The sequence below is a fragment of the Cyprinus carpio genome, chromosome A5 (assembly GCF_018340385.1).
Source record: "Cyprinus carpio isolate SPL01 chromosome A5, ASM1834038v1, whole genome shotgun sequence".
Taxonomy (NCBI): domain Eukaryota; kingdom Metazoa; phylum Chordata; class Actinopteri; order Cypriniformes; family Cyprinidae; genus Cyprinus; species Cyprinus carpio.
This window is the reverse complement of record NC_056576.1, coordinates 30,693,539-30,715,698: the sequence shown is the minus strand read 5'-3', so window position 1 is coordinate 30,715,698 and position 22,160 is coordinate 30,693,539. Positions and strand designations below refer to the sequence as shown.

At 38.5% G+C, this 22,160-nt stretch overlaps 3 protein-coding genes across 3 annotated transcripts in view; 2 read left to right on the top strand and 1 right to left on the bottom strand.

Moving 5' to 3' along the window:
• Positions 1–390: 390 nt before the first annotated feature.
• rcc1l (RCC1 like) lies at positions 391–7,002 on the top strand. Its single transcript, XM_042756876.1, has 12 exons — positions 391–629; positions 1,110–1,406; positions 1,498–1,627; positions 2,025–2,153; positions 2,247–2,310; positions 2,656–2,707; positions 3,170–3,254; positions 3,444–3,625; positions 3,761–3,848; positions 4,670–4,843; positions 5,094–5,179; positions 5,493–7,002. The coding sequence occupies exons 2-12, from the start codon at positions 1,122–1,124 to the stop codon at positions 5,568–5,570; spliced, it is 1,353 nt and encodes a 450-aa protein (XP_042612810.1). The 5' UTR covers positions 391–629; positions 1,110–1,121; the 3' UTR covers positions 5,571–7,002.
• A 242-nt stretch (positions 7,003–7,244) lies between these two features.
• Positions 7,245–21,609, bottom strand: castor2 (cytosolic arginine sensor for mTORC1 subunit 2). Its single transcript, XM_042756868.1, has 9 exons — positions 20,979–21,609; positions 17,539–17,609; positions 16,478–16,671; positions 12,017–12,149; positions 11,044–11,167; positions 10,558–10,668; positions 9,196–9,278; positions 8,594–8,688; positions 7,245–8,504 (listed from the first exon to the last, which is right to left on the bottom strand). Exons 1-9 carry the CDS (start codon positions 21,089–21,091, stop codon positions 8,439–8,441), a joined length of 990 nt encoding a protein of 329 aa, XP_042612802.1. The 5' UTR covers positions 21,092–21,609; the 3' UTR covers positions 7,245–8,438.
• si:ch211-209a2.2 (L-asparaginase) overlaps positions 20,683–22,160 on the top strand; it is a 43,718-nt gene continuing 42,240 nt past the window's right edge. The window contains exon 1 of the mRNA XM_042756872.1: positions 20,683–20,844. The gene's annotated coding sequence lies outside the window, so the exon portion shown is untranslated. The remainder of the gene's footprint in view (positions 20,845–22,160) is intronic.

Here is a 22,160-nt window from a genome sequence, read left to right as displayed (position 1 = left end):
TTCAGGGAAGAAATTAACAAAAAAACAGAAGTTACTCGAATATAATTGAAACTGGACACGTACGTCCCCTACCGGTTATTTTACCATTACATAGTGATGAGTCGTTCTTGAACGATTCGTTCATTTTGAATGAATCTTTAATATGACTCGGGAACGACGAGTTGTCTGGGTCTCAGCGAGGGATTCGTTCATTTCGCGTTGACCGCGCATGCGCAACATCTCAACAGGAAACAAAAATGATTAGTTCACCCGCCGAGTCGTTCGTTCTGTAACATGTAACATTTTAATTATATTCTGCTGACATGAACGAAATGACTTGAAAAGGGATTCGTTCATTTAGCTGAATGAGATTCAAAGATCCGAGTCAGTAAAATGATTCGAACTTCCCATCACTACGCATGTACGTCATGCGTCAGCGCTGTCATGGCCGCCTCCTAAGAAAACATGTCAGAGCAGCAGAAAACACAGAGTAGACGTATTTCACATTATATTACTGTATGTTTTTCATTTCACACGCCCAGCCAGTTTGCAGAGTAACGGACATGCTCATGTGTGAATTATATTATGTGACAGGAAGTATTTGAAACGGTTTGTCAAATATATTATAGAGGATTTTTCGATCATTCAGCGTGAGTATTGAGTATGCTCTGTTATCATATAGTAATACAATATACTTAATAAATAAATATATATATATATATATATATATATATATATATATATATATAATTTATATTAATTTTCTATATTTACAAGGTGCACTATAATACGTCAGGACTGGGCAGCTTTCGTCCTGGACGGCCACTGTCCTGCAGAGTTTAGCTCAAACCCTAATTAAACACACCTGTGAGCTCAACCCTAAGCTAAATCCAGGACCGAAGTTGCCCAGCCCTGCTCTAAGTCGTAATGTGTCCAAAAGTCATGTTAGTACTATTAACATGCTTCTCCAAAGTGCTTAAGAATACCAGATATAGAACTAATAAATAAATACATTTAAAATCATGCTAATACCATGCTTCATTATGTTAGTGTTGGATAATCCTCTTAATTATATTAATATTCAGTACTGGTATGAAGCATTTCAGAGTTTATTTTTGTATTTTATGCAGGTGACTGTCATAATGGCTTTAGTCAACATTCGCTCCTGTGGCCGTCGTGGTTTTCACCCGGGTCTCTGTGCGTATGCCACTCGAACAGTTGGCGTCCCGAGAAAGCGGGAGCAGCAGGATGAAACACCCGTGTTCCAGTACGTTGGTCAACACAGGAAGCCTCGAGGGAAGGTGTTTGTGTGGGGCTTCAGCTACACTGGAGCTTTAGGGATCCCAAGCTTTGTAGTGCCGGACAGCGGCAGAAAGAAGCCCAGGAAGTACCAGCTCACACCTTACCGCCTGGATACTGAACAGAAGGTGATGTTCCACCCTAACTTAAACAAACAAAGTCCAGAAATATGAGGAATGTGATAAACAGTTTGAATAGGTTATGTTTGTTTTGTGGTAGATTTCCTCAGCAGCCTGTGGATATGGTTTCACCTTATTGGCGTGTAATAGCAGAGATCTGACCAAACTGTGGGGCATGGGCCTTAACAAAGACTCCCAGCTGGGATTTCAACGTACTCAACACGACCGACGTAAGAACCCCCAAAATACCATCTCACTCCTCTCAGTAACTCATGTGCTCTTGATGGAAACTACCCTAACAAACAAGTTCCAGGGGTTTGAAGTAATCACCACAATATTTGCATGCTACTTAAAAACAAATTGCAGTTCCATGATACTTTTTTTTGTTAGGGAAGTAGGGTTGTTGCAGTAAAATGTTTCTTCTCTGATGGTAACTAATGTGAAAGTGATCTTCAGCACTTCCTACTGAACATGGGATAGTGGCTGATGTTGATGATCCACTCAGTTCCTCTTTGAAGGAATGAGCTACCAACCTTTACCGAATCTACTGGAACCATTACAACTCTCAATAAACAACCTTTTCCTCAAGCACATTCCTAATTCAGCTGCTTTGTCTTGTGTTTGCAGATAAGAGTTACGACTATGTCCTGGAAGCGTCTCCGGTGTCTCTTCCGCTGGTGAACCCTCAGGAGACACGAGTGCTGCAGGTCTCATGTGGACGTGCTCACTCGCTGGTGCTCACAGACTCCGAGGGAGGTCAGCACTGCATTAGATTTTGTTTTCAAATCAAATCAGATCACACTGCTCTAGTGTGATGAGTCCTTCATGTCTCTCTTTCTCTCTCATTAGTTTTCAGCATGGGTAATAATGCCTATGGGCAGTGTGGGCAAGTGGAAGATTGTCAGCAATATAAGCCCAGTATTCTTCTCCAAAGGAGTCTACTTCACTTTATGTAGTGGTCGCTAAACCAAAACAATTTCTACAGGTTATATTTTCATGCATAATATTTCATGAGTTGCTTAGAGTGAAATAATTATTCAGCATGATGGGGTCATTGAGCCTTTAAAGTTGGGTTTATGATTTTTGCTGTAACATCAGAGGCAATACTATCAACTCAAATATGAACCTTTTTTATTCAAGTAGAGCATGATGTGTACTCTGGATTAATTTGCTAATAATCTTTCTGAGCATATGGCTTAAGATGCTTTTATTGAAATTGTATTTGAAAATGGCGGTCCCTTTCATCTATCCCCTGCAGTGGCAGTCACGGTGTTCACAAGATTGAGGGCTTTGACAGTGGAGTCAAGCAGGTATGTGATGATATTGTTACTTTAGCATGATGCAGTACATTAATTCATATCTGATGGTAAATGCAACAATATCAACATTTAAATAAATTGTTTACAGACACAACATTCTTAGTAGTTTTACTAGTTTTATTTGTCAAAAACATTTAAAAGTATACCATATGGTATTTTATTGTATTACAGTTTATTTATTATTATTATTGCTATCATTAATTATTTTTTTTTAATGTATTTTAAATGATATTTTTAAGAAAATGAACAGGATGGCTTTTATTAGACAAGTTTTTCCTAGACAATTTGGGGTTAAATGTGTTTAATTACCTTAAAAGATTACCATGAAAATGTCACAGTGCAGAAGTATTTATGGTTTTAATAAGCTTAATTTTCCCTATGCAAAGTATGATTTCTAGGCAAGGCAAGGAGTGTGAGTCTCACTCCATCTGTCCCGCTCCTCTCATCCTGTAGGTGGCTTGTGGGCAGGATCACAGTCTGTTTCTAACAGACAGAGGCTCAGTGTACGCCTGTGGGTGGGGCGCAGACGGACAGACAGGTTTGTTTCACCATCTGTGTGTCATTATCTCTGTCTCTTTTCTTTCAGTCCCTCTTTTTGTTCCACTCTTTGCCACAAGGCATTTTCCAAAAAAATGTATCCAGACAACACTCGGTGACTCATGGCTGATACTTGTACACATCAGACCATGTGACCCTTCCCTCAGGATTCATGTCTTTGGAATTTTAGGTCTGGGTCATCACAGCAAGGCGTCCTGTCCAGTGCCTGTCGGAGGAGATCTGGCTGGGGTCAGAGTTCAGCAGGTGGCCACATACGGAGACTGTAGTTTGGCCGTGTCCACAGATGGGCAGGTTTTTGGTTGGGGAAACTCAGAGTACCTGCAGCTGGCCTCTGTCACTGAGGCCACACAGGTAAAGGGCGCAACTGGCATTGAACCGATTGTTCACTGTCGTAGAATTGACACGTATAAGGAATTTTATATGTAAAAAGGCCAATGCACTAACAATGACAGGCTGTGCAGCTCATTTGTAAAGTGTGATTTTCAGATTAGCTCTCCACGGCTGCTGCCCCTGAGGGGTGTGGGTCGAGTCAGACAGGCGGCATGCGGAGGAACACAGGTGGCTGTACTGAACGGTAAGAGTACAGTCCTATTCACGCAAACAATCCAAGTACTGTGGTGCTCTCTGAAGCACACTGTGAATAGTACATGAATACGAAAAATAGTTTGATGAAATAAGTACTTTAAGATAAACTAAACAAGAATGTCAAATATCAACTAGCTGAAATAATATAAGTTTATATTTGATTTTAAGTGATGACATTTTTTCCTATGGTTGTAGTTAACAATAATAATCCTGATGCTAATATGCTAGGTTATGCCTACTTATAGATTCTTATTCTAAATTGGTGTTCCCCAAACTGGGGTTTATAAGTTGATAAAAAGCTAATTATTTAAATCATAGATATATGAAATAAATAATTTGAAAATAAAAATAATCTGAATCAATTCTGTGTTGTCTGGCATGTCAAGGTAGCAGTTAGTAACCCTTAAAAGACTGTGAAAATGCAAATGTGTTGCATTCAAGTATATATTTCCCAAATGTTCAAATACCTTGAAATAGATCTTTTTTTCTTCCAAACCTTGTATTACAACCTGATACCATAATTAAACCAGCATAGTACATTAGTGTACTTTTGTGCTTTACAAAAATACAAACAAAAACAATATGTATATATATTAACTGCCTGAATATTTCATTTGCATATTTTTAAGGAAGTGGTTACATGGTTTGTCATTATCATCATTTAAATTGCTCAGTGGGTTTTAATATTTAAATTCATAATTGTTGAATTCTACCTGCTGTACAGCTGTTGAAAGCACAAATTGATGTTGCTTTGAAAGATCTCTTCTTTGCAATGCTTATGTAATGAATAAGGTCACTCAATCTCTGTAGAGGAAGGAGAGGTGTTTGTTTGGGGTTTTGGAATCTTGGGAAAAGGTCCGAAACTTTCAGAGTCTGCAATCCCAGAAAGAGTGCCGGCCACATTTTTTGGGAGGTCAGAGTTCAACCCTACAGTGAAAGTCTCGTCCATCCGCTGTGGACTCAATCACTTTGCAGCCATCACAGGTAAACTACAGTCTGAACATTACTTATTACTTTACTCAAGATATTAAATGTTATTGTATTGAGTATAATTAAGTGTTTTCAGAGAGACACTTTAAATGTGCTCTTATGCAGGATATTAAGTGTTAATGTTCTTTCTTCTGCAAACACCTGCTACAAATGCTTACATAACCATGTTGGTATTAAATCCAGCTTGTTTCCTGGCCAACATCCATGTAAATAGAGTTTTTTGCTACATGAATATTGTTTTCAGATCGAGGTGAGCTGTTTGTTTGGGGTAAGAATGTTAGAGGATGTCTCGGCATAGGGAAACATGATGACCAGTATTTTCCATGGAGGGTAAGAAGCCAACAACATTGCTTTCTTTCTTTTAACATGAAAAAGTGTGGATTCAAAGCTTGTCAGTTGGTTTTGCAAACAAACCAATGCAATTAGGTAAAACGCTGTTTGATTATTCAAATGAAACACAGCAAATCACACATAATATTTTCTGAGAAAAGCTCCTATAGGAACATAATTCCAACACATTGCATTATTGTAGCAGGTGAAAGCACTGAATAGACAAATTTACACTTCTTTAGTAAATAAACAGAACTATACTGAGTGGATGTTAACCTGTTTTCTTTCTACTAATGATTGTCACTTGTTTTAGGTGACAGTGCCAGGCCACGTGACGGATGTTGCCTGTGGTGTTGACCACATGGTGGCGCTGGTCAAATCAATCATATGAGAGACTGTTATGGCAAATCTGGCCTATTTTTCTGGCACTTCAGTGAACACCATCAGCATGCCACGTTTCATTAACAAGTCCAAAGGTTCTGGAGAAATAAAGGCACTCACTAAGAAGTCTTCATATCACACTGAATCAAGCAAGCCAAGACTGTGTTTTTAAGGTTACAAGGAAATGCGACACCTCCTCTGCTGTTGACAGTGCTGACCTCAAAAATAGACATGGGTCTGACTCCTAAATAACTCAAGACCTCTTATTGAATCTTATGTTGGCTAGTTGGCCAGTTTGGAAGTTCCTTTAAATGTTTTGTCACATTGTCATCACTTGAAATGGACACTGTATGTTCAAAGCCACAATATCTGTGCTGTTTCTAGATATGCTTTTCTTGGTAAACGCACACTAACTTGTTGATAGGCAAAAAATTCAACAAACCTATATATTATAAAAAAAATAAAAACTTTGCCTCAATTACTAGCTGATGAAAATATATAAATACAGTATATATAGATATATAGAATTTCATTGTTTTCAGGTGGCTGGAAAAATGTATAAATATAAAAGAGAAGCAACTGATTTGAAGTTATATTGAAACTCCTGTATCCTTCAGAATCAATTACAAGCTTTATTTGTACCAAGCTGTACTGATAGTGATTGACATTCTGAGGGAAAAGAAGGGAATAGTTGAAAATCACCCTCTTTAATGTGCAAATATAAAGGGACAGTTTCTGACCTACACAACGTGTCAAGAAACAAAGAAAAGTTCATGTTCAGGTAAAAACAGTAATCAAATTGACTTTTTCTGGTGTCTGAGCTGGTTTAATCAACAAATTCTCCAAATCAATCATTTGTATGGGTAGTTAGAAGTAGTAGCTTCAGCAAATATCATCCCACAGAAATCAGTTGTAAATCACAGATATGACTAAATATCTTCATAAACTTGTGTATATAACTAATCCTCAATTGGCACATGGTCTAGCAGTCGCATGGTGTAACCCCCTATGTATGCTTAAGAAAACATGGTTCAAACAGTGGAGGGAAAAAAAAAGAGTAACAATTGAAAATCAAACCTAATAGCAAAGTAAGCTGAAAAAATATATTGTTTCACGTCTTTAATTGTCAGAGAACAAACAGGTCACCCCTTAACACTGATAAATATATGGTTTCTGCAAATTTCTGCTTCCAAGCTGACAGAAGAAAAGCTTGTGGAAAAAAGACACCCATCCTTGTGTAAAGAGCAACAAGTGACCCTTCAAAAAGAGACTCCTTCAAGGGGGAAGATACTCATCCCCGGTATTTCACATCAGAAGAGTAAGATCTGTAAGATAGACCTTAAATAAAGTGCAGACAAGGGGAGCTTGAAGGCCTTAACTAACATTCAACAAATGATAGCTTTCCCAGACCTGCCAACCTTGGAATTTTTTTTTTGGAGTACCATCACATTTGAAATAAACTTGAGAGTGCAAAAGATGTGATATGTGAACGACCCCCTGTCCAAGCATCTGACTGGGCGAGTTTGGGAAGCTATGTGTTAGAACTATAAACTATAGGCTACTAGGAGAGAAATAAAATGCAGAAATTATTTAAATGCACCCCCCCCCCCAAAAATAAAATAAAAATAAAAAACAAAAAAAAATGCTCTGATTGGTTGAACTCTTCGTCTTTTTCTGTTGCTTGTTTTGAAAACTGCGCGTGGACAGGGGCGTCACTAGATTTTTGCGTAGATTAGAGTGACAAATCGTACCAGCGTACTTTGAGGTCAAAATGCTTAGCCGCTGCGCAATATGCGTACAGGTTGGCAGGTCTGGTTTCCCCTAATAGTTCCTCCGTGAATGAAGAGACAGCTTTGCAAAATACTCAAAAGAGCTAGTAGTGGTGAAGACTTAAAAGACATTTAATCTGATCGCACGCACACGACGACTCTAGGGCGGAAATAAAAAAGCGACATCCTTATTGGAACGAGTTTTAAAACAGAATACAGTAAACTGCACGATTTGTGTACTTATAACCTGAACAAGTGCAAGTGAACAAAAACAGTTTCACCTCACCTGAATCCTTGATTCCAATCTCTACGCACGTTCACTGCCAACTCGGCCAGGCTGACAGAAAAAACATTGATTGTACTCTGAAGGCAACAATAACTACTAATTCATTAACCAGCTACATGGCATTGAAACGTGAATATAGGATTGAGGTTAGGAGAAAGAAACAAAACCTTTAAACAAAAACTGGAAACTTTCTGAATGAGCACGAGATGCTTCTCTCACAGACTGATCTTGTGACTGGACCATTTTGCCTAAATAACAACAACAACCCTGAACCATCAAACTGCATCCCGAGAAACATCACGTTTTTAGACAAGGAGCCGGTTTATGCCCCATGTCTTGGGGAAACAAGAAGGGGGCAGGAAAAAATGAAATAAATCTCGAGGAAACATTGGAGTACATTCTGTGTCCTCTAGGAGGAGGACCTGCCACTAATACAAAATGGTTGTTTGCAACGTCTAAAGAACCGGTAGCTAAAGTCCAGGCCCTGTTGCCATGGTAAAATAATGTGCGGAGGAGGAGTGGATAAGAGGAAGAGGGGTGGGGGAGAAAGAAGAGAAGAAAAACACTGGATTCACACCATCGCAGGGTCCCTGTAGAGGTGGGTGGGGATTAGGGTTTTCTTATTTGCAAGAAATGGACAGGAAGTAATGTTGCCGCTCATACTGACTACTAAATTAGAGCCCCCCCCACATCCCCTTCCGATCCTTCTCCCATAACCTCCCCCAGAAGCAGTCCTCAGGTAAGCTCTTGGCACTTTTAAGAGTTCGACATAAGAAATCTAAATGTTTTCAGGGATGTGGGACTCCTATCCAATCGCAGAGTCTCACTGTCCTGTGCTCTCATTGGTCCTCAAGGCTCCGATCACGCTCTGGATGTTCTCCTCAGGAACCTGAGTGGACACAAGATGTTGCTGTTTTAAACATCGCCTTTGCTAGCTGAATATTTGGTGACGGGAAAGTGGTGGGTGCTCAAACTCACCAGAGCGTGATCGAACTTGAAGGTACTGATATAATAGGCTGGAATGTCAGCGGTCGCCAGCGGTTCAGATATCTGAGCCACAATGCCACATTCATCTGATGAAAGACAAACAACTTACAAATTCAGTTACCAAATCTTCAAGCTTTCAAATGCATATTTGTTAACTGAGGTACGTGTGCATTAAGGTGCGGTCACATTTACCATTGTTTGGCCAATTTACATGGGTAAAATCCAGCCATTTCAATCAATGTAGATTCACCACACTGACCAACCCACAGCTGCTTGGTCTGAAAGTGACTTCTGTGTGACCATGCTCCATACATACACTATACTATTATACAACAGATCTTTTTGTTTTTTTACCCACTAAATTTTGCTGAAATTGATAATGCGACTGCACTTCAAACTTCTTACAATCAAGAAAACCTTGAATGCTATCATGACAACAGTATGTGGGGCTTAGCGTTTGTTAATGTGTTCTGGGTGGTTGCTTACAGGCCCAAGTCAAAAGAACCAACCCCTGAATTCTAGTCTGTAGGTATTGTGGGGATTCTCATAGTAACAGCAGGCTGTTTTAGCTCTGAGTGTTAGCCAGAACTCACCAAACCCTAAGGGTTGTCCTCCGATGCGGACCATTTTCCAAAGCTCTCCTGAAGCGCTGGTGAAGAGGACGTTGTTTGGAAACCTGACAGGAAAAGAGCATCATGTTAACCATATGCAGTGTAACAAAATCATAATGATGATACTGTACATGTAATCAGAAATCTTCATCAGGCACATTCCATTGTAGCCACACACACAAAGACAAGATTCAACCGGCTTCAAGCTAAAAGACAGTGGTATTTTTAAATAGTTGGAAAATTCTGATGAAACCACTGCAGACAAAGTTAAAAGACAAAGAAATTCACCTTACAACCCATGCAGTGTATACAAAATGAATGTTTCATTTCCTTAAAGTCAACATGAAATTGCGTTTGAAAGCCATTTGACTGTTTATCTAAAAATTAAAACGGTCACCTATTACTCACTCTCACGTCATTTCAAACCCAAAAGACTTTCATTTGTCTTCGAAACACAAAGATATTTTTAATGAAACCTGAGAGATTTCGGTCCACAAAACTCTTGTAGAGATAGTAAAAGTAATCTAAATGAATTGATCAGTTTGATTTAAATCTCCTGAAGAGACACTAATACAATGTTTAACAGATTTAATTTAGTCTTTTATACATCCATTAAAAAGATTGATCAATTTGGAACGGCATGAGTAAACAAGGACAGAATTATAATTTTTGTGTGAACTATCCCTTTAATGTGATTTCATGTGATCAAGGGAAAAAAAGATTTTATGGATTGGGAAATATTTGAAAAACTGGTGTTTAATAATTGTTACAGGAGGCTGGAAGAAAAAAAAGTTGGAAAATTATATTGGAGCAAGTTATTATTTTTGGATGAAAGATTTCAAAAACAAAAGCCTTTGTCCTTTGTAATAGCATGCACTGATGATTTATGCACAAGACCAGGGGAGCGTATTGAGAAACAGCCATGTGATGAGTTCTAGACAAAAATCAGCATCATTAATTCAGTCTTCAGAGTCACATGATCTTTCAGAAATCATTACAATTTGATTTGATGCTCAGGAACCATTTCTGATTATTATTAATGTTGAAAACAGTTGTGCTGCTTTATATTTTGTGTGGAAATGGTGATACATTTTATTTTTCAGGATTCTTTGATAAATAGTGCTGTCTATTGATTAAAAAAAAAACTAATCACTTTTTTTTCCCGAAATTAATCCCACCTAACATTTTTTTTATTACTGATCTGCATGATTCACGTGGGTAATGATTTCATTAATTAATTGCTTGATTCACGTGTTTATTGGTTTGAGTCACATCCCTGGAGAAATAAATGGGGTCAATTGTGTTTTCATGTTGACAGAGTGTTAGATGCAGGGCTTGTCTAACCTCCGGGTCGTTTGCTCATCCATAACTAGAGAGATGTAGCCCTCGATCAGCGAGAAGGAGAAAAAGCGGATGTGTCCAGAATCCTCACTCTGCCCCCCGGTCTCTTTCGCTCTGTAATGAAGCGCAGCATGGATTCTTGTTATTACACAAGCTTCATTAGAGCTCAAGTCAGCTGATGCTTTCACAAGGAATAGTGAAAAATGGGAGGAGTACGATAAGGGTAACTCTGATCTGATCTTCCCCTCTAATTGTTGGCCTGACGCCACTGTCTGTGCAGTAAACAAGTTCAGCCACTATAAGGAAGGGCAAAATTGTACAAATACAAACTGCTCTTTTTATCTCCAGTCTTTTCTCCCCTGTCGTCACATAATGCACTCCCTACAGCGACCTTTGTGTATTATCATCATTCTCTAATAGAGCTAGCAGATGGCTCTCGGTTACTGCCATATGTGAGCCAGGAGCAGCAGCCCGGCATGGAGCTCTTACCCGCCCGAATAGAACATGACGTCCATGAGCAGAGTGGCCACTGAGGGCAGCGTGTCAGGGTCCAGGCTGGTAACGCAGAACATGTTACTGGGGCTGGAGAGAGGGTGAATGATCGGCCGAGGGACTGAGAAAAAAAAAAAAAAAAAAAAAAAAGCTGGCATTAACATCCACCTCGGGTGTGTCAGTCCAAAAACTGTTGGTAACCAAACAGTTTTGGTGATCATTGAAAAAAGAAACAACCTCAAAATATCATCTTTTATGTACCATAGAAAGTTTTGTGATGACATGAGTAAATAATATCAGGATTTTTATTTTTGGGTCCCTTTAAAGGGATACTCCAACCCTAAATGAAAATTGTTGTCATTAATCACTTACCCCCATGTCATTCCAAACCTGTAAAAGCTTTGCTTGTCTTCAGAACACAATTTAAGATATTTTAGATGAAAACCGGGAGGCTTTTGACTGTCCCATAGACTGCCAAGTAAATAACAGTGTCGAGGTCCAGAAAAGTATGAAAGACATCATCAGAATACTCCATCTGCCATCAGTGGTTCAACCGTAACGTAATGAAACGATGGGAACACTTTTTGTAAGCGAAGAAAACAAAATAACGACTTTATTCAACAATTCCTTTGTCAACGGTCTCCTCTGTGTCTCTCCATATCGCTGTATGCTCTTCTATGTTATCTGCGCCACAAGGATGTGTTGTTTTATTTCAAATCAAAGCTAAATACATGTAGAAACAGTGCATCCTTGTGGCGCGGCTGTCTATGGGACAGTCACAGGCCTCCCGGTTTTCATCCAAAATATCTTAAATTGTGTCCCGAAGATGAACAAATCTTTTTAGGGTTTGGAACCACATGGGGGTAAGTGATTAATGACAAAATTTTAAGTTTCGGCAACATCACTTGGTACTGCAAATGCACAAAATTGCTTGCATCGACACACCCTCAGACTAATGAACGATGATTACCCAGTTTAGGCTTGACAAAACCATTGGTGACCCCAGTACTGTTGGCAGCCACCGCTTCTCCATTGACCACCCTCAGGAGAGTGAATTCTGAAGACAGTGTGTGCATGACCATGGGCAGATCCCTCTCTCGAACCTATGGACAGAATCACACATGAGAAGTTAGTTTTCATTTAGTAAGACACTATAAGACAGCTACCAATAAGATGATTTAATGAGCTCAGTTGTTCATCGAGGGAACAAACAAATTATAAACCATTAAAACAGTTTGCGGACAGTGCCAAACTTGTTAGATAATATACACTCGTGATGTACTGTGGTATCAGGATGTGCTACATATACAGCAGGAAAGTGAACAGAGTACAGGCACAAACCTTGAACTTATTTTTCTGCATTTTTGGCAGAGATGTTCACATGAAAACAGTATGAACGTTCAATACCGCTCATCTACAGAAACACAAACATGCACAAGTAGAAACCCTTAATTATTTTAGACTCTGCTTCTGCCATTTCCTTCAGTAACCAAAACCAGCTGACTCAAACACATCACAAATGATCATTCATTTGCATTTCAAACAGCACTACCAAACCCAGAATACATTAAAGGAAAACAATACATAAGGATGTCTTAAGCAACCAATTAAGCTGAAATTCAGAGTTTTTCAGTGAGGGCCTGATGGGTGCACTAAATGAGCGCCACACAGTATTTCAAGGGTAACTATCCAGTTATTCATATACAGAATATACAGTTTCCTTGGACTATTTTACGCGCTCAAGAGAATTGAAACATTTTCAAGGTTTACATCTAACCATTGCTACCTCATGAGAAAACTAAATATAGTTTAACAAGAGCAAACATTTTACACAGATACAACAAGGACTGGGCAATACGTCACAATATATATTGTATAACATGCATCATTATAATGCATGATATACAATTTAATTTCGCTGGCAACACAAAAGTACATCAACAACTCATCTGGAAGACAATATTCTCTTTCACTTTTTTTAGTGATCCAAATGAAGGAGACATCTGTGTGCTCTAGGCCTGATGGGCTGGATACAGAAGGGTTATTTCTAAACTGCTCTTAACGTTTTAAGTAACCAGGCCAAGAGCGAAGGACAGGGTGAGGGTGAGAAGGAAATGGCCTCTCCAGTGGCCCAGCACAGGAGGCAGGTCATCTCCTCTCTTTCTATAAAGCTCTGTGATTATTCCTCTGGCTGGGGGCAGCTGGTCTGGAACGTGAACTTTCTGGGAAATTCCAGTAAGCGGCTGCTGATCCACAGGCTTTATCCGCTTTACATAACTACCCCCAGATTACAATCGCTCCCACATTTCTTGTTATTTTCATAAACAGGCTCTGGTGACCGTACCACCACTGATTGGGAATGTGTTCACAAACACACACAAAGTGGAAATGTGCCGAGTTGACAGCAACTGGCTGTGGTCATGGTACATGGGTTGGTTAAAGGAAAGAAGTGATGACTTGCTCAGGATTTACTATGTGTATTGTTTATAAGTTTGATCATCTAACAGCAATAACCAGACATAATGCCATGTCCTTCTATAAAAAGGACCGTTTCAACTTGTGCAATGAAATGGAGAAGCTGTGAATCTGTATTTTAACCATTAATATGACACTTATTCAAAGTCAGACTATATATCACAGGGCTTGTTTTCATATAGTCTTTCGCAATAGACTAGTTTATGTTTGTCATATATTACAGTTCTTTTTCTCATTATATAACATTCATGTTTTTGATCCTTATATTGATTTTTTTTAGTTCTTCATGTGTGGGTTCACATAATTTCCTACAGTTCAAGTAATGAGGATTGTCTAAGTGAGTGTAAACTCCAGAATAAGTCAGAGATGATTCTATGAAATGCCGTACCACACAAAAGTGAAGTGAATTACACAAGAGAGAACAAAACTCTTTATCTAGGTCAGGGGCGTTCAATTAAAGTAGTTCACTTCCAGAATGAAAATTCTGTCATCATTTACTCACCCTCCACTTGTTCCACACCTGTAGGAGTTTCTTTCTTCTATTAAACAAAAAATGATATTTTATAAAATATGTTAGTATTCGAACAGTTGATGGGCACCATTGACTTCCATAGTATTTTTTTTCCCCTACAATGGAAGTCATTGGTGCCCATCAACTGTTTGGAGGGTGAGTAATTGATGACATAATTTTCATTTTGAAAATTAACTAATCCTTTAAATTTACAAGAGGTCCAATCTCTGTATTTTATATCCTTGTCCGGACAATACTTAATTGGAATAGTTATAAATTTCCATTTAGCAGTAGTAATTTAGAAAAAAAAAAGAAAAAAAAAGGCAAAATAGTCACAATGGGATTAAAGGGGTCATATGATGCTTTTTAAAGATCATTATTTTGTGTATTTGGTGTAACAGAATATGTTGACATGCTTTAATGTTCAAAAAACACATTATTTTTCAAATACTGTATATTATTGTAGGTCCTCTATGCCCCTCCTCTCTCAAACACGTCGTTTTCTACAAAGTCCCTCCTTCTGACAAGCGCAGTCTGCTCTGATTGGCCAACTGAACCAGTGCATTGTGATTGGCCGAGCACCGCAAGCACTCGTCAGACATGTAATGCCCCTTTACATAATCGCGAGCTTCATCTTTCAAAATAAATATAAAGACAGTTGATAATGTCCTTAGTTTTACCATCAGTTCAAGCCCGAAAGGGGAACAGAGTCTCGTGACAGACACAGTGATGTTGTAGGTGTTTGCAGTCGCAAACCACGGATGGTTAAGACACCTGACTCCACTGTGTGACCCTGTCTCTCTCTCACACACACGACGCACAGATACTATTGGCAAAATGCCGCATTTGAACATTCAATAGCAAATTTAACTTAAACTAATAACAAAACATACTAACAGTAGCTGATTTAGAAGTGCCAGATTGTTGTAGTCTGAATTACCTCCTCTCTTAGGTTCACAAAACGGTCGTCCACGGTGTGTTGCTGTTCTGTTGTAATCCTAAATCTTATTCCTAAATGCATCTACTTTCGGAAGGCCAAATAAAGTGCTTTTGCTTTCTTCTAGATACACACAGCATCTCCCTGACATGGCTGCTTCAACACTAACTGCGGTTACTGAAACCACGCCTTCTTTCTTTGCGTGAACATTTGGGCGGCAATGCGCAAATATTTCCACATAGTGACGTAGAGATGTGGGGGCGTGTTTGAATGAGCCGTTTTAGGGGGGCGTGGCAGAGTCTTAACTTTGATAAAGAATATCTCTTTGGATTTGAGACTTTGGTCTTTGAAACTTTACAGATCTTCTTCATGCACCAAGAGCTTTTAACACTCCAAAGAGAAAGGACAAATTGAAAATCATATGACACCTTTAAGATATTGAGCCAAAGCTGTGGCCATTCAAATATTTCATCAGTTGAGCCAAATTGGATAGAAATATTAAAAGGTACAATCAGCTGTTTACTCAGACTATTAACATTGTTTTTACAGTCAGATACCTACAGTATGTATAGCACATAATGCTTACTGAAAAAAATAAATTAAAAGAGAAAATTTTAGCATTAGCAAAAACCAAATTAGCAGTTACTAGCTAGTAATCTAACTCATAAATTCAAAGTATCTTTTCTTGCCCATCCATGCCAGAAATGATCTAATTCAGATGTCCAATTCTGCTCTTGGAGGGTGAATGTCCTGTAGCGTTTAGCCTGATCTAACACACCTGCCTGGATCTTTCTAGTAATCCTAAAGACCTTGATTAGCTGGTTCAGGTGTGTTTAATTAGGGCTGGAGCTAAACTCTGCAGGACACTGGCCCTCCAGGAATAAGTTTGGATCAATGCCAGATAGAGCACTGTTTATGATGAAATGCTCTTAACATGCTAAAATAATCATTCTAAATGTAGATGAAAAAACTTTGTGTAAAGGTGCCATTAATTTGACACAAACTTGATTTAGTTAAATGTTTTATATTGTTGCATTCTTATTTCTACAGTGTTTTTACAGTGTCAAGTTCTTGTGCTGCTCGCCACCGTGTCTGCACTACTGTTGTTAAAATAACCATGTCATCTGATTTTTTTTTTTTTTTTTTTTTTAAATCAGTAATGCAATTACATTTAGCTTTACATTTTTAGCTCAGGAGAGAAGCAATTTACAGGGAACAAAAAGGGCTTAAAAGCACCAACTCTGGAGATAGATATTAAATATTGAAAATTGATGACTCCTGAACTCGGTTCTGCTAAAATCCCTGAAATTAGTTTTGTGGTAAATATATATGATGCTTATATATGTATTAACTATATGATATTGTCATGTGCTTCTTTGTATGTGTCAATTGTTTTAATGGAGAAGTCCTTAATTCTGGTGGAAATGCAAACAGTATGTAATTTTGGAAATATAAAAATTAGGCAATTGTTTCTTGCTCTCTATAGCCTAAGCATCTGTGACACTCACCAATATAAAATCAGTCTGGTATGTTGACAGCATGAACACAGAGATATTATGATCTGCCAGCGGGGCGATGACTGATTTTGCGATTTTCGTTACACCGATTGGCTGAGAGCTGGTAGCGTTCCCGCCCCCGGACACCACATTAAGAGCCAACCACGTCGCTTCAGCCACACTGAGATACTCAGACTCCGGCAGCTCTGAAACAGACAACAGAAAAGAAAAAAAGAAAGTGACATGGAGGTGACTTTGAACATACTAAACACTTTTTGCTCGACCTGAAGGTACTTTGATGACTGAAATCTTTATAGACCCTATGAAAACATGACACAGCTTTCTTTTTTGTCTTGATGTAATTGATACTGAAACAGGAAGTTGGGGTAGTGCATTTCGAAGAGCTTTTGTAAAACAACCAATAGGCTTCAGTAGGAGGGACTTTCTGATTGTACAGAAATCTGTGTAGTGCAACACGAGTTACCAATATTTTTGTTCTGTTTTGTTAGAAGAGTAAGACAGACCACTGAATTTTGTTGATAAGAACATTAAAATGGTCTCAAAGCTAAGAAACGCTAAAAAAAACTAATTTTGATTACTTTTCAAATCGATAGCATTTGAAATACGGGGGAAGATCGGGATGAAAAAATGTTTTCTACCTCTTTCGTGTATCGGACTTATAGTTCTCCAGATTAAATATGGCAGAAAAAGCTGCCAACAAACCCACAAACTTCCGGGGATTTTAAAATACCTGTACCCATTTCACAACACAGAGCTTCTGGTATCCATAGCTACAAACGGGTTTCACCTTGGTAACCAGTGTGTAATGACATGGATTCACTCAATCAACCACAAAACCAAAGCCACTGACAGCTTAGGCTCTAGTAACCCAAAATGGAAATGAGGGATGTGGGGGGTGGGGTACCGCTGATGGAGCAAAATGTGGTCAAACATTGGCAGTGTGGCAGGCTAGAAGGAATTATAGAGAATCTGTGATACTTTACGTGCCTTTATCTTGCCTCGCTGCACTAAACCCAGTGCACTCTTAGTAAAAGAGTAACCACGAGACCTACCTTTAAAGCCATCTTCATCCACAATAATGGTGTAATCTTCCGGAGTTTCGGTCAAACTAAAGAACTTACATCTGGAGACAAGCAAAGTGAAAAAGAGATGGAAATTATAAGTCAAGGAGGAGCAGAGTAATGAATAAAATGTAATATCATATTCCTGAGAAGCTTCTATGAACATGCATATCTATTGCTCAGGCTTAGGTATTTCAAGAATTAAAATCTGAGGCATTATTGAATGGACATGAATGACATTCATATTTAAAGACCAGAACATCACAGAGACTTTAGCTAGTAAGTTAAGGACGGTTTTCAAGATTTTTCTTTTTTATTTAATGATGTAACCATGAAAAAAAAAAAAAACTTTTCCATAGACCTTGAATATATGTGAGTGTAAATGTCTTTATTGTTCTCAAAAATGTTTATTAAAGGGAAAAAGTCATTTTTGTGAGTATCTTGAACAATTCATTGATAAATATCAAATAGTCAGTTGCTTGGGCTTAGGCATGTGAAGTTTTAAACTTTAGTGCATTGTTTTTGAATGGACATGAAAGACGGAAAAATGTTCAATGTAATGATTCTAAAATGTCATGTGGTGTAACCATAAAGTACAAAGATTCATTACACTTTGTATACACGTGTGTACATATCTTAATCATTATTATAAAAAAAAAAAAACTGATATATACACACACACATACACACTTCTGGTGCTGTGTCACTGGATCGTTTGAAATCCCCTCGAGTCTAAATGACACATAGCAGTACAGAAAGGTATCTGAAGTGTAGATGTCTTTGTACGCTATTAATGAAGTACTTCGTGAATTGTTTTATAATTTAAAGCACTAATAAGAAACTGACTGACTTATTTTTCTACATAAAACTCCACCTTTCTGCAGCACTAGGAATTCATTCAGCTTTGAGCTGTATTTAAATCATTGAATGAAGAGAGAAAGAGACACAGTGATGGATCTAGACTAATTTGAGTCCTGAGATGAGCAATAAAAGCAAAGCAATAATCACAGAGGGAAAGGCAGGTCTTATGCCCTTAAATCGGAGCAACAAAACATCTCCACTGTAAATTTTCAACAGGCTATGACTCACTGAGAGCCTCTGCTCAGAAATGTGCTCCTAACAACCGTTCCTGAGGTCTCGGAGGACACACACACACACATTGAATCTTATTTTCAAATGCACAACCAAATAATTATTGATTCCAGCAGTTTATCTAAAAATATATTTACCGCTTTTTATTTCCTAACTCCATTTTTAGATGAGAAACCCTGAAATTACAAGATGGCTGTTCCTATTTATCCAGTAATGTCGCTGGAAATAAAGCCTGCTTACCTGAAGACTAAAAAAAACAACACACTATAACCTCACACAGTGAAAGCCACTGGAGCAGAATAACAATTTATTATTATTATAAACATCACTACATGCACATTTGGTTAACACCAAAATGAAAAATCATCTTTTTATTTTATTTTAATGGTGACACTGCATTTGGTTAACTGAGTTGTTTCATTGTATCTTCCTGTGTGAAAAAAACTGCTTCCTCTATATCTTGCTGGACAAACAGTGAGCCAGCAACCCAAGGGCTGGCAACAATGTTTCTAACTGTAAGCAACTATTTCTAGAGCTCCCCTCGTGTTGTGTGCATTCGGCATCACTCTGAGACACTTCACAAACAGCTACTAAATAAGTAGATTCAAGCTGTGCCTCTGCGACAGAAAAACAAGTTTTTCCTCCTGTCCCCAGCATAAAAGTGTTTGCATTTCAGAATCAATTTAAAGATTCAAAATCAGAAAAGAAGCCATATCAAAAATGCCATTTCTACATGAAATTACATTCAGATCCAAAAAAAAAAGCTCTTAAAATGGATTTCATGGCCTGCTGGGCAAGACATACAGCACTGAGTACAATAGAAAACCCTGGAGGAATATGTCACTGTAAACAGAACCTGAATGTTCAAAACAGCCCAGCTGCAAAGCTTTTTATGGTGATAAATCTTCAAATAGCAAATTAATAACCCTGCTTTTGCAGGCAGACCTTGAATATTTTTTTGCTGAGACGTCACTTTGCAATTTTCAGTATTTTTCCTTTCAATACGGGGTGATGTCATCATCATTGCTTTTCCAGGCTGAGTCATGACAAAACATCTTTGATCTCCAAAGAAAAGTTTTTATTCAAACATGTCTAAATACTAGTCGTCGACTGATGATTTAAATAAATAATAATTTTAATGTCAAAGCTAATATCTAGCACGCACACTTGTTTGCTTCATTTCAGTCTCTTGAATGCAATAATACCTTTTCAAAACAAGCATGCAGAACATGACAGCCATTAAGAAGCATAAAACCAATAAAGCATTCTAAACGGTCCCAGAAAATGAGATTTTTTTTAACGTTAGAGCAAGTAAACATGCAAACTAAAAGGGGCCTAAGAGGAATTAAACCCCAGATTTAAACCACTGATTTTTTTTTTTTTTTAAATCAAGACACTTAAGCAGACATGAAAACAACCTAATCTGCCTTACTAACCACTTTAACTCTACCTAGAGGCCTGTGTGTGTGTGTGTGTGTCCACAGTCTAACAAGACTAAATGACTGAACAGGGTGTTTCTCCCTGAGGTTCAGCCTCTGACTGGAGATGTGCTCACACACTCTCCTTACACAAACACAGCAAGGGGGCATTTGGGACTCTATGAATAGATTGTCTTTCACAAAGACCCTCATCTGAGGATGCATCAGTATGAGACAGAAAACAACTGCAGAACATTACCAGCTACAATGAACGTGCATTGACAAAACACAAAAGGTGGTTAAAAAACACACACATTTCTGTTGACAGGCAGCGAGCCTATGCAGCAAATGCATGCAAATCACGTTCAGGCCACAACTTTTCCCTCCTCTTCCAGTTGTTTACAGGCTTCCACCAGCAGTTCAAACGGATCTCTGTCAAACTGATCAAAACAGGTCAGTTTTTGATTAAAGCACCGATAAGATAAGCTTCACATCAAGTCATCAGGATGCCCCCTTCATCTGTATCAAAGCCGTGATGCTGAATACGTGAACGTGCATTGAGCATCACAGGCAGCGGGATTTAAAGCAACATCCCCCTCCGTATGTTTATACCGCCGCACAAGAAGAAAAACAACAACCCCGAGCACGTTCACACACCCCTCTACCGTCGAATGAACTTCAGCAACAGCACACACCATCATTAGCGCTAAACAAAACACCCATGACCGCCTGCTTGAGGATGCTATGCGCCTCTTACATGGAGCAGACAGAAATTTGGATGAAAAAGGTAAAAGTGCTGAACCTGCATCTGGCTCTCCTAAGAGGTGCGTAGCGGTAAGCTAATGTAATTCCACCTCAGATTCGTCAAGATAGTAACTACAGGCTTAACACCACGCAAACTTGATTCGTGAAGCTACTTACCTTGTTTTGGAGGGCAGGAAAGCTAGTTTGATTAATCCGTGAGTGCAGATCTGGATGCCCTCTTTCGCTATACTTGCTACTTTTAAACTGTGCTCTAAAATGTGCAGCTCCATCTTTTGCGTCTTCTCATTTGTGGTACATCTAAAAAAAATACAACTGCCTGTTCCGTTTCGATAAAACAAGAAAGAATAAATAAATAAATAAACGACTCGAGCTTATGGACAGGGCTTTAAAACCTTCAAACAGAGCGGAAAGGAGGGGAGAGAAAAGGAAAAGTTGTCTGCCAGGGAAAAGAGAGAAAGAGAGTGAAGCGGGGTGAAATAAAAGAAAGCACAACGAGGTAAACGGGAAGGGAGAAAAAAAGAGGACTGTCGGCCCCCGTGTTTCCACTCCGACAAGGGCTGGAATGGGCCAGCAGCTGGTGAAACAGTGAAACAAACAACCTGTCAGTCAAAAAAGGGGGCGGGGTGAAGGATACAGGAAGTGCGTGTTGGGAAATGTAGTTCAGTGACAAAAAGTTTACGAAGACGCACTTTTCGTTTTAAAATGTACTCATATCTGCATAAAATGGCATGCAATTTTTCTTTTTTTGAATATAAAACAATTATTCGAATGTTATAAACTCCACATTTCTTCCAGATATGCCTCCATTAAACTAAAATTAGCAAAAAATTAAATCAATAAAGGGGCATTGGCTTTAAAATGTGCTGGGACACTGAATTTGTCCTATATTTTGGGCAGGGCCACCACTAACATTTACAGGACCCAGGACAAAATTGTTATTAATGGGCATCCTCTACATCAAGAGCAAAGAATGTTTGTAGATTAACTTATACCCCCTTCATCACATGGCCTGGGACAACATTTGGTTGATGTAAATTTTGATAATTTTGCCCACCATGTAGAAAATGTACTTTTGGTAAAGCTTTTCTCCCACCCTTAAAATACTAGTGTTTTAGCATTAAAAACCTGCCTAAAAATTGTCCAGTTTGCTAGATTAAGGGTGACCCAGTTTTACCCACATTCTGGATTATAAAGTATGTGACCTTTTCTTGAGCCCAAACAAAATCCTGCTAATCATTGACTGTGTAAAAGTGTGACGGGGATTTTTAATCAATATTAATCTGTTCTGTCCTGAACTTTTGTTCCTTTTTTTCTCTCCAAGATTAAAGATTAGAAGTG

What these genes read in the sequence shown, in the direction of transcription:
- rcc1l (XM_042756876.1), top strand. Translation starts at nt 1,122, where the DNA reads ATGGCTTTAGTCAACATTCGCTCCTGTGGCCGTCGTGGTTTTCACCCG. An exon ending in TTGACAGTGGAGTCAAGCAG is followed by an intron (nt 2,708 to 3,169) that starts GTATGTGATGAT and finishes CTCATCCTGTAG; the next exon opens with GTGGCTTGTGGGCAGGATCA. An exon ending in CTGTCACTGAGGCCACACAG is followed by an intron (nt 3,626 to 3,760) that starts GTAAAGGGCGCA and finishes TGTGATTTTCAG; the next exon opens with ATTAGCTCTCCACGGCTGCT.
- castor2 (XM_042756868.1), bottom strand. Translation starts at nt 21,091, where the DNA reads ATGGAGCTGCACATTTTAGAGCACAGTTTAAAAGTAGCAAGTATAGCG. An exon ending in ACCAGACTGATTTTATATTG is followed by an intron (nt 12,150 to 16,477) that starts GTGAGTGTCACA and finishes TTCTGTCCATAG; the next exon opens with GTTCGAGAGAGGGATCTGCC. An exon ending in AGGACAACCCTTAGGGTTTG is followed by an intron (nt 8,689 to 9,195) that starts GTGAGTTCTGGC and finishes GTCTTTCATCAG; the next exon opens with ATGAATGTGGCATTGTGGCT.